The 11,287-nt window shown below is 60.9% G+C and overlaps 1 protein-coding gene across 1 annotated transcript; it reads right to left on the reverse strand.

Moving 5' to 3' along the window:
• Nucleotides 1-1,047: 1,047 nt before the first annotated feature.
• ADAMTSL5 (ADAMTS like 5) lies at nucleotides 1,048-9,212 on the reverse strand. Its single transcript, XM_054693022.1, has 15 exons — nucleotides 9,172-9,212; nucleotides 8,588-8,644; nucleotides 8,328-8,396; nucleotides 8,108-8,163; nucleotides 7,663-7,807; nucleotides 7,461-7,552; nucleotides 7,162-7,222; nucleotides 6,916-7,024; nucleotides 5,621-5,748; nucleotides 4,975-5,086; nucleotides 4,582-4,668; nucleotides 4,276-4,439; nucleotides 3,885-4,080; nucleotides 3,741-3,812; nucleotides 1,048-3,419 (listed from the first exon to the last, which is right to left on the reverse strand). Exons 2-15 carry the CDS (start codon nucleotides 8,627-8,629, stop codon nucleotides 3,118-3,120), a joined length of 1,635 nt encoding a protein of 544 aa, XP_054548997.1. The 5' UTR covers nucleotides 8,630-8,644; nucleotides 9,172-9,212; the 3' UTR covers nucleotides 1,048-3,117.
• Nucleotides 9,213-11,287: the final 2,075 nt, after the last annotated feature.

An 11,287-nucleotide genomic window follows, 5' to 3' on the forward strand; every position in this document is an offset into this window, starting at 1 on the left:
CGCTCAACCGCTGCGCCACCGGGGAGGCCCGAAACCTGTATATCTTTAAAGTTGTGCAATGGGTGTAATGTTTTCTCCTTTTAACCTGTGCATTTGTTCAGGGTCAGGGAGAAGGCAGGTGACTGGCGCACCGTAGGAAGTGCTGTCTGCAGAGATTTAAAAACAGTAGCCAAGCATCCCAACCCCCAGCATTCCGCAAGGTTATTGGAAAAAATCTTTGTGGGGCTAAGTTTTACGGGCATGGATGCAAGGTTCAAACTTACAGGTTTTAATTCTTTATTCTTTAATGAATACAGCCTCCCGCTGGAAGTCAGTTCAGAGACTTTCCTGTGAGGACCCAGCAGGTGGGCTTAGCTCAAGGCGTTCCTGTCTGAGGTCATTGTCAGTCACTGGGCGATGTGGGACTCGCTAACCCAAACCAGAGTCTTCCCTTGGGACCCAGCCAATAATAAAAACGAGAGTCTGATTGTGAGGACCAACAAAGAGAACTGAAGCCATTCTATTTCTGTCCTACTAAGTAACCAACCGCCTGGAGTATTTTGTTTTTTATTAGTGTTTAAATGTAAAACAGAGAAACGAGGGATAAGGTATTTCGCACGAGCAAACGTTAGTTCTGTTGTGAAACATTTTGCTGAATTTGGGCATCTTTAGAATTGCAATGTTTTATTCTCTCCATAAAATGTTCTATTGTTTTTTTTTTTTTTTTTTTTTAATTAGAGGCATGTTTTTATTTATTTACCTGTTCGTTCGTTTTGTTTATACAAGCACTGGGTACAGTCAGAAGCGCGGGAGGGTGAGAGAATTCACCAGAGCCAGAGCGGGGAGCAGAGCAGGCAGAAGGACCGAAGTACACTGCTGAGGGGAGCAGCGGGCGGCAGGAGAGGTCTGCGCGCCATGTGGGACCCTCCTCCGGTGGCCGGGGAGCAGCCGGGGATCGAACCGGCGCCGCAGAGGCCGCGGGCAGCTTCGCAACCCAGCGCTCAACCGCTGCGCCACCGGGGAGGCCCAAATGTTCTATTGTTTTAAAGCTACAAAGCAAAGTGGAATTCAACATGTTTATTGCCCATTGTTACATGATTAGTACCAGAGACGATTTTTCTGTACAGAGAGAGCTAAAAAGTAACCAGGAATTCACTGCTGACGTTGCCACCGACCAGCCTGCCTGTGCTGCCCTCTCCCAGTGTCCACTCCCAAGTAGGCACCTGGCCACGGCCAGCCCACCCAGGTGGTTCTGGGGCCAGTGGCAGGGCTGCCCCACAGAGCTCCAAGGCCAAGATGGCTGGAGTCCCCCATTCCTGGATCTAACCCCACACCACAGTGAGGCAGAGGGGACCAACTCAGGTTGATGCTGGGAGAAATGGTAATGGCAGTTGGGCTGGCACCAAGAAGGGCCATGCTGATGTGTGGAGACCAGCAGAGGAAGGCACGCGGTGATGAGAGAAGTGGGCACCAGGGGGCCAGTAGGCGAGAATGGTGGAGGCCAGCAAGACGGGATGCCTTTAATCCTGTCCTCCCTCGTCCAGCCACCAGGGGGCGCGCCCCTCGCCGCGTCCTCTCCAGAGTTGCTCCCGTTTGACTGCTGGACATGGGCGCTCTGGGGGGCTCCACCTTTAGCACTGGTCACAGATGACAAGGCCGAGCCTGGGAAGGCCCGGGCAATGCTGGGTCCCTGGCAGATACAAGGCACTCAATAAATACGCATTGGAGAAATGCATGAATGGAGGAGCCAAGCGAGGAACCCGGAAGAGTGCCATCTCCCTGGTCAGAGTGGGGAGGAGCTGAAAGGGGTAAAACTAAGGGGTACTTGCAGTGGGTAAAACTAAGGCCCAGAGTCTGGCCTGAGGTCACTTACAAGGTCAGGAGCTGAGTCCATCAAGACCCTCACGTTGATTTCCACCATCCAGTGCCCCAGAGAAAAACCACAATAGTACAGAGAACAGGTTGTCCCGGTGTGAGTCACCCCATCCAGACAGGAGAGGCAGAATGGTGGCCCCTCAGAGTGTCCCCCAAGGGAGGGTTTGCTGAGTGACCATGTGACAACACACAGACACCCCAATTCTTGCCTTTAGAAGAATATATGACATCCAGGAGACATGAACACAGGATGCTGGCCAGCATCCTCTGTGGGGTAGTCCTATTGGGTAGCCTGAGAGGAATGTGTGGCCCCCAAAGGGGCATGGGGAGGGGACTTGGGACTTGGCATGTATCTCCCCACCTATACCCCATCATCAAAAATTCTCTACACTCACTCCCACACAGGGTCAGCTATCCCGAGGGGAAGGAGGGCGGGAGCAGGAGGAAATGGAGTGTGCGCAACCACATTTCTGTGAGAGCGCCACTGTGGATCGGACTACCCGTACCTCCAAAAGTCTCTGCAGCTGAGTATGTGTAACCGGGATGCCTTGATAAAAACAAATGCTTATAAAAAATAGGAATTAAGGGGTGAACAGAAATGTTGATTGGCGGAAACCCAGTGTTGGCTCCAGCTGACACGCCAGAATTGCTGAGGCTATTGAGATGACATACGAGCTTCCTGGTAGCCAGGGCAAAAAGGGAAATTTGTATTTTATAGTGCCTGGTCAGACATGTCTTCTGACATGGGAGTGGGTACACATCTCTTTGTAACAATACCTAAGAATATGTGAAGGTGTGTGTAAGAGGCAATGAGAAACAGAACAGTGTATCATGGAATTAAACAGTGACAAGCTGCCTGATAGCCAGGGCAAAAAGGGAAACTGATATATTACAATGTCTTGTTAGACACATCTTCCTCTAGGCCATGCTTGTTTGTGACAGTATCTCTAAACAAGTGAGTGTGAAGGGAATACAAGCAAACATACAGTTTCTGAGTGTAAAATAACTGTGAGTTTCTGGGTAGCCGGGGTGAGAGGGGAAATTAAAGCCTATTCAGTGTGTTCTCACTTGTGGGCCAGTATCTGTTCACGACAGTGAGGCTGACTGTGTGCAGGGGTGTCTACTTGTGGCTGGGAATCAGATAGCTGCAAATGGGAGATATTTCTGAGTTCCCGGGAAGCCAGGGCAAAAAGGGGTATATGTTGAGTTTGAGTCGGGTCAGGCACATTTTCCTTGTGTGGCAATGGGGCTTCATCTGGGGGTTCAAACAGGGCAGTGCCGGGCGACCAGTCGTATCCGGCTGTCCTCAGCGGGGCTCCAGGGCCGACCATAGCCAGAGTGGGGAAGCAGCAGCCGATCCTGAGTTCCGTCGGGGCTGACGATGCGCTGGGCAGCCAGCAGGTACTCACGATGGAGGGCCAGCTGTGGACAGGGGCAGCGACCTGGGGCCCACAAGTACTCGCGGGCCCGCAGTGGGGAGCGGTTCTTGTAGACAAGCTGCACACGCACTTCATAGCGGGTCTCATGGGGCTGGCGGAGGAGGCCCAGCACCTGGGCGCGGAACACTGTGGGCAGGGCGGTGCTGAGGCCAGCTGGATGCTTCAGTCTGGGTACCCATTCATGCACCCAAAGCCAGAAAAGGGAACTGACTGGGGGGCCCTGGGGACCTTGGGGAAGGGACTGGGTCAGAGTCAGGCCAGGGGTCAGGGGTCAGATTAAGGCAAAAAATAAGGTGAAAGAGTCAATTTAGGTCAGAAGGGGTCAAGTTGGAGTGACAGTTAGGTCAAGGAGTCAAAGATAAAGTTGGATCAGGTCAGAATTCAGCAGGGCAGGGACCGGGTTGAGGTCAATTAGGGCCCAGGCAAGGGCTGGAGTCAGGCTCTCACCAAAGTCACTGCTGCAATAGTGGATCAGCCTGTGGGCACGGCCGCGGGTGTCGGGGCAGGGTGGGCAGGGGTCTGCAGGGTGGTGCAGTCAGGGGCATGACCTCACCTCCCTGCTGAACCCCACCCCAGCCGTCTCCACCTCACCTGGGGCAGGGATCGTGGTCCGTGAGGGGATGGCAGCAGGGACTGTGGGGGTCACAAGGGGTTGAGGCTCTACCTCTTGAAGCCGTTGCTGCCGAAGGGACCCCAGAGCCTGTGTCTGTGCCTGGAAGGGGCCGTAGAGCTCCCGAGGGAGCCAGAACTCGAACTGGATGCCCGGGTTGGGCTCCCGCAGGAGGACCTGCAGGGATGTCACACACTAGGGAGGTGGACTTGAACCTGATGGTTCAGCTCCCCCTCCCTACCTCCCCCTCTCCCCCCACCTCCACCCACGAACCCTCTATTCTCAGCCTCCCCCCTGTCCCCGGCCTCCACTTTGATCCTCTAACCCCAACCTTCCTTCCAGGCCCCAGCTGCCCTTCAGTGGCCCGAGCACCTGCAGGAACAGGCGCTGGGACGTGGGACCCACTGCGCTCAGGGTCTCCTGCGAGGACTGGTCTCGAGTGTAGACCACGTGGGTGCCCGCCGCCTCGTAGGTCCCGGGAGGGCTGATGGCCCAGTTCCCGTTCAGCACGTAGCTCCCGTCGCCCCCCATCAGGGCTGCAAGAGAAGGGTCAGCAGGGGCTCTCCGGGACAGGCCTCTCCAGTCTCCCCCTCCCGGGCCTCAGTCTCCTGGGCTGCAGACGGGACGGTCCTGTCCTGGGGGCCCGCAGGGCGCCTCCCCCCTGGGACCCGGAGATACCCAAGTGGTTGCGGCTCCGCTGCGTGACGCGGAGGTGTCTGGCGCCCTCAGGGATCAGGGTCACGTTCCAGTACCCCGCGAAGGCACCTGGGTGTGAGGGAGCGAGGCTGTTGGGGGCGGTGGGGGTGCATCGAGGGACTCAAGGATTACGCGGGATGCTGCGGGGAAGGAGGCTCGGCGGGGACCCCGAGAGCTCCCTGTCACCGTTCGGATTCATTACTCCGGCTTAAGTGGGTCTGGGGGACAGTGAAGCCCAATCTCGCCGGCAAGGGCGGGACGCGGCAGGGCCGGATCAGGAGGAGGAGCCGGAGCGAGCAGGGCCCCGAGCTCGGCCTCCGGCCCGCGGCCGCGGGGGGCCGGCGGAGGGCGGGCCAGCGCGGGGCGGGCGGTCACCGGCGTCGCGGAACACGCGCTGCACGAGGAGGCACGAGTCATTGGCGCCGCCGCAGCGGCCGCAGCGGTCCTCGCGGGCGTCCGAGCCCAGGAAGCCGTCGCACCCGGCGCCCTGAAGGGATGGGGAGACGCGCGCAGTTACCCCGCGGCCCGCTACCGGCGCCGTGGGGGCGGGGCCCGGCGGGAGGCGGGGCATTGGTGGGCGGGGCCTGGTGGGAGGCGGGGCCTGGTGGGGCGGGGCCTGGTGGGGCGGGGCCTGGTGGGGCGGGGCCTGGTGGGGGTCCGGCGGGAGGCGGGGCATTGGTGGGCGGGGCCTGGCGGGGCGGGGCCTGGCGGGAGGCGGGGCCGAGGCGGAGGTGAGGCCTGAAATAAAAGAAATTAAACCCGGGAGTAAAAGGGCGGGCCTTAGAGGAGGGAAGCGGAATAAGAAGAGGCGCCTGTTAAGTGGCGGAGCTTGTGGGAAAGGGCGAGAACGCAAAGTAAAAGGCAATGGCCCCGGGGGCGGCCTCCGGAGGGAAGAGGCCGAGGCGGAGCGTGGGGACGTGATGGGCGGGGCGCTGGGGCGGGGCCTGGGTGAGAGGGGCGGGGCCCAGGTGGGGGGCGGGGCCTTGCTGGGGGAGGTGGGCGGGGCCAGGCGCCTCCTTACAAGACAGCGACCGGCCACGCAGAGTCTCTGGGCATCTGGGCCGCAGGGGGTGCCGTCCAGCACGCGGCCGAAGCTGTGGTAGAAGGCGTGCCCCTCGGCCAGGCAGTTGAGGTCACACTGGTTGGGTGCTGGGGATGGGAGTAGCAGTTGGGCTAGCCAGGGGACCTCTATCCGATTCCCAGCTCCCTTCCAGCCAGGCGCCCTTGCAGATGAAGCCGAGAGATTGAGCCCAAGTCACACAAGGAAGCAGAAGCAGAACCAGGACCTTTGCCACCAGCTCGCTGGGGCCCTCCCAGGTAAGTGTTCTGGGATTAGATTCATTCAGTCACTCATTCGTGCACTTATTCAAGTTAAATCCTAGTGTTTGGCAACGTTACCTACTATCCATTATTAACATATTTGCTACCCATTCTTCATTCATTCTTTCATTCCCCAAACACTTTTTGAAACCTATTTTCCAGATATTGTTCTGGCTCTGGACTGCAGCCATAGGCTGAACTAACTTAGCACCTTGAGTTCTGCACCCAGCAGGTGCCCAACAAAAAAGTGTTTGTCTGGTGCTGAGCCCCAAGTAGCCTGTGTGGCTGCCCTCCCCGAGAGTTTCCGCCTCTGCTGACAGCAAGGCATAACAGGCAGTGTGATCACACCCTCTGACCCACAGTCCTGGTCCCTGCTCCTTCCACAGAAGCTCCCTCTGGCTCCCACCTCCCTGAGCCTGGCTGGCAGATTCTGCCTGGAACAGAGCCCAAGCTGGCCCTGGCGGCCCTCGGAGGGGGTATGATCATGGCTCATGCATGTTTCCTCCAATTCTTAGAGCAAAGAAAAATTTTAAAAAAGTTATGAGGTTGATGAATGGAACTTTCTCCATTCTAGGCTTTTCTTATCTGTGTCTGCCCCCACCGTGGTGTCTGAGCTGCCTGTCTCCCTTAAATCTGGAGGTGCACTGCCCGGGGCACACAGTTATATAACTCGCTATTTTCAGCTCAGTGCAGCAAAATATCCTGCTACTGGAATAAGTTTGAGAACTGTTAGCCTCCAGAAACAGCTCCAAGTAAATCCTTGGCCTGGTATTCAACCCTGTGCAGAATATACCCTGCCTTCCTTTGCCCCTGCTGCACACCCCACACATGCTATTTCCTGTTCACTTCACCAACTCCTACCTATCCTCCAAAGCCTCAGTGCTAATGCCCCCTTCTCTTTCCTACCCTCCAGATATCCCTTCCTTCTTAGCAGCCACTTCTCTCTACTGGATCTGAGTTGTTTCCTCTGAAGCAGCAGATGGGCAGGCTACTCACCACCGTAAAAGGGTATCCATTGGTAGGTCTTCTGTGTGCCCTGGAGAGGGTGGCGATTGTAGAGGGCACACTGGAGGTCTCGGAAGGGCACAGCTCCTGGGGGACAGTCCTGGGGATGTAGGTGAGTCAGAAGCTAGGACAATCCTCAGGGAGCCCAGAGAACCAGACGAGTATTTGGGGGATATGAGTGGGAAAGTAGAAGGGCTTCAGGGCAAACTCAGGACCTGGGAGATGGACAGAATTTACCAACAACTGGCAGAGACGGTATTCGTGGGTGTCCCCCCAGCATGACTCTTCCTCCGAAAACCTACAGGGATCACAGTGGCCACAGTATGGTCAGGACCCCCAGGACTCCCTCCAGAGGGCCTGCCTGCCGACCTTCTGCCCCTGCCAACCCCACCCACATTCCAGATGGCTCTTGGGATTGAAAGGCACAGCAAGTGTGGGCAGGAAGAGGGTGTGGCCAGGGGCTGGGCCAGGCCGTCAGGAGAGGAGGGACAGGGACCCAGTCCCATCCCACTCGGCTGAACCCTAATGCTGCTCACCGGATGCAGTGCCGGCTGCGCACGGAGACGCCCCGCCCACAGGTGCTAGAGCAGCCACTCCAGGAACCCCACAGAGTCCACTCAGCCGGACCCTACTTGGAGAGAAACAGGCACAGTGAGTCTGCAGGGCGGGCTGGTGCCTCCCACACCGTAGGCTGGGTCTCTCTGCCCACCTGCCCCCTGCGTTCATGCCCCCCCTTACCTGAGCACTGCCCCGCAAACCACAGTTCAGGAGTGTCCACAGCAGAAGCGGGAAGGTCCAGAAGGGTTGGGGTCTGGGAGAGCAGAAGGGCTCAGTGCAGCAGGGCTGCCAGGTGGCCAGGGGCTGAACCCCAGATCTGCTAGGACTGGGTGTGTGATTTGGGTCAGTAACTTAACCTTTCTGAGCCTCACTTCTCAACTCTGAAAATGGGTGATGATAGAGCCCTCATTACAGGAAAGTTTTGAGGGCTGATAGGATCCGGGAAGGAAAACAAGGAGGAGCAGAGCCTGGCATGGGGAGGGAGAGCTCAGATAATGACCCGCTGCTTGTATCAGTTGGTCAGTCTTACACTGCACACGGCGGGGCTTAATCAGAGCTTATAATGGAAGGAGGTATTCCAGGACCAGGACCCCCTTAATGCTGTCCCCATCATCATTGCTTCTACCTTCTTATGTGGCTGGGGCCCAGCCACTCTGACTCCACAGGCCTCAGTTTCCCCATCTGTGCAGTGGGAACCAGCAGGGCTCAGTCCAGGCCTCTGAGACCTTGCAGAAGGTACAGCCGGCGGGGACTGAGTCAAGGGCCTGGCCCGCAGGACCTCCTCAGCTCCCAGACCAGCACCAGCAGGGAGCCCGTGGATTGGGGGAGGGGTGGGGACGGATGACCTGGACCTGGTCCAGTTGGCACTTCATGGCCTCACATGCAGATGGTGGGGCATGGAGCACCGGGGCAGCCTGCAGAGGCAAAGGGACTACTGATGAGGGGATGCGGGAGACAGTGGGCGACTAGGGGGTGGGTGGCTGGGGTAGAAGATTCTGCCAACCCAGGCCTCAGTCTCCCATCTGTCAGGGGAAGGATGATGTCACTTGCCATCCACACCCCCAAGGAACGGGGCCTTGGCAGGAAGGTGGGAGGGAGGAGGCACCTTCTGGGTCCTTTCTTGGGCCACTCCACGAGCCAATGGCATCCACTCATCTGGATCCTGCTTGTGGTGAAACAGGCATCGTGAGGGGCAGGCTGGGGCTGCCCATCTGTCCCCCCGGCCAGGGCCAGAGAGCCTGGAGGTCAGCAGTGGCTGAAGGGCGACCAAGACATGTGGAGGTCCTGGGCACCAGGTGGAGAAGGCTGGGCCCGCGGCACCCATGGCCCTTCTGGAGCCTTAGTCTCCCTGGTTTTCAGGCCCTCCTGGCTCTGACATTCGGGCCTGGCGCCAGGGACATGGTGCTGCCAGTGCTGAGGGCCTGGGGAGGCCAGGAGTTGGAAGAATCACTTTCCCACTCACTCCCCAACGCCCCCTCCGGGGGAGCAAAACACACAAACTCCGGGCTGGTGACTGGCCCTGTGATCTGGGGCGGGACAAGGCTCTGGGCCTCAGTTTCCCCAGGAGGACGTGGGAATAAGCTCCCCCCACCCTAGGATTGCTGCCTGGCCACCCCCCAACCGGGTCGGGTGCAGGGGAGGGGAGGAAGCGCCGGCCGTGATAGTGGGGGGATAGGAAGAGGGACTTACCGACTACAAGGCGCCCAGGAGGCCAGTCCCGGCTCCCCGGCGGCACCAGGGCGAGCGGAAGCAGCGGGGCCCGCGGGAGGGGCGGGGGGAGCCGAGGGCGGCCCCTCCCACCCGGCCTCCCCGGGCGCGCCCCGGCCGGGGTCCGCGGGGGCTGAGGCTCCGTGCGCCCCCGCGCGGCCGTTGCGCGCCAAGGAGCGGGGCTGCGGCGGGGACGGCCCGCCCCGGGGCTCCCGGCCTGCGGCTCGCCCTCCGCGCGGCGGCGGCCCGCTGACCTTTGGGTAGGCCGGGGCGGGAGAGCCGCGCGGGCACTGACCCGGCTAACCCCACCCCGGGGTTGCTATTCCGGGCGCCGCGCTCGGGCCGCAATGGGCGCCAACCGGGGTTTGTCCCGGGCGCCTGTTCTCCCCCCACGCCCAGCGCGCGCCCCGGGAGGATCCCTCTGCGGGTCCCTGCTCCAGCCCCGGGGTCTCCCCGGCCCGGGGTCACCCTACTCCGGAGCCGCTCACCCGGGTTCTGATTATGGGGATCCCACCCTAGGTCCTGGGTACCCCCAGCGCAGGGCCCCGGCGCCCCGGGGTGAAGCTCAGTCCCAGGGGCCGGGTGTGCAGGGCGGGGAGCCCCCTCCTGACCCGGCGCATTCCCGGGCGCTGCTGTCAGCTGGGCACGAGCCCCACCCGCTTCCCCTCCTCCCCGCCTGCGCCCCGGTGTGACTTTGGGGCCAGAGCTGGGCCCAGAAGCTCCCCCTCCCGCCTGGCCGTGGCCGACCCCTCTGGTGTGTTTCCCGCCCCGGTCCCCGCGGGGCCAGCGCGCCCTCCGTCCTCCGCGCCACGCTCCCAGCGGGACTTGAGCTCTTCCCCGGCCTGGGGAGGACAGTGTCCCTCGGGGTCCCGCCACCTCACCCGGCCTGGGCCACCATCTGCACCGCCGCTCCCCCCACCCCAGCTGCTCGCTGTGCTCCCGAGGTGCTCCCTGGCCGGCGGGTTGAGGAGATGGGGGCGCCGGCGGGCGAGGGCTGTAGTGCCCTCTGCCTCCGCGGCCAAGACCACTGGAGCCCTCTTCTCCTGCAAGCCTCCCTGGGTCTCCAGCCCTGACCACCAGGGGGTAGGGGTGCCAGTTCAGCTCTGTGCTCCAGCCTGGAGCAGCTCGGGGCAGGGCCGCCAACGCCACCCACCCACTCAGTCAACATTTGTTGAAGACCCACTGTGTGTCCTGCTGCTGTGGCCCACCCAGCCCGCCAGACTCGAGGGGTGAGGCAGCCCCGGGGGGACATCATCGCACTTGGCCAGGACACCCAGAGGAGATAGCTCATGCCCGCTGCGCAGTGGGGAGCCAGGAAGGCCACCGCTGCTGAAAGGGCTGCCCAGGAGGGGAGAAGGGCAGCGCCCGCCGAGGGAGTGGCCTCGGAAGCCCGAGGCTGGAATAAGAGCCGGTGCCAGTGCCAGTCGGGAGGTTGGGGTGTAGCCTGGGCGGGGGGGGGGGGGGGGAGTTCACAGAGGGGCCAAGAGAGGTGGGAGTGGATGTTCTAGTTTTAGAAAAGCCACCCCTGGCTGCTGTGGGGGCAGGAGCAGGAGGCCGGGAAAGCAGTGAGGAGGCAGCAGAGAGGGTCATGGGGGCAGGGCCTGCTCCGGGGTGTAGGTGGGGTGCAGGAATGTGTGATGCCTCCCGAGGGGCAGATGTGAGGAGAGGCCAGGGCGGAGCTCGGTCAGGTCACAGGGTGGGGGAGGGAGGAGCCCCATGTACCGAGGGGCAGAAAGAAGTGGGTGCGCGGGGAGGGCAAGTCCGGAGGTCACTTCTCGACAAGTCTAGGTTGGGACACCTTGAGACATGGAGAGACAGTCGAGGGGCCGAGCCTGGCGGAAGGGGAGCCTGGCGGAAGGGGCGCATGGCGTCCTCGGCACTGCGGGAGGGCATGGAGCAGGAACGTGGGCAGACTAGAGGCCAGTCTGCATGTCAGAGCCCAGGAGCGCGGAGGAGAATGGCAGGGCGTGGGGTCTCAGAGGTTGAGAGCGGAAGAGGGGCGACCTGCGAGGGAGAACGGGCCAGCGGCAGCGTCTGTGGGGGTAGTCGGGTAAGCCTGGGGGCAGAGCTCCAGAGACAAGGGCCGGAACCCTCCGCA

Source organism: Talpa occidentalis, unplaced genomic scaffold (assembly GCF_014898055.3).
Source record: "Talpa occidentalis isolate TD23 unplaced genomic scaffold, MPIMG_talOcc4v2.1 talOcc4.12, whole genome shotgun sequence".
NCBI lineage: Eukaryota > Metazoa > Chordata > Mammalia > Eulipotyphla > Talpidae > Talpa > Talpa occidentalis.

What these genes read in the sequence shown, in the direction of transcription:
- ADAMTSL5 (XM_054693022.1), bottom strand. Translation starts at nt 8,629, where the DNA reads ATGCCATTGGCTCGTGGAGTGGCCCAAGAAAGGACCCAGAAG. An exon ending in GCGCGTGTTCCGCGACGCCG is followed by an intron (nt 4,669 to 4,974) that starts GTGACCGCCCGC and finishes CCTCACACCCAG; the next exon opens with GTGCCTTCGCGGGGTACTGG. An exon ending in CCCAGCGCCTGTTCCTGCAG is followed by an intron (nt 4,081 to 4,275) that starts GTGCTCGGGCCA and finishes ACATCCCTGCAG; the next exon opens with GTCCTCCTGCGGGAGCCCAA.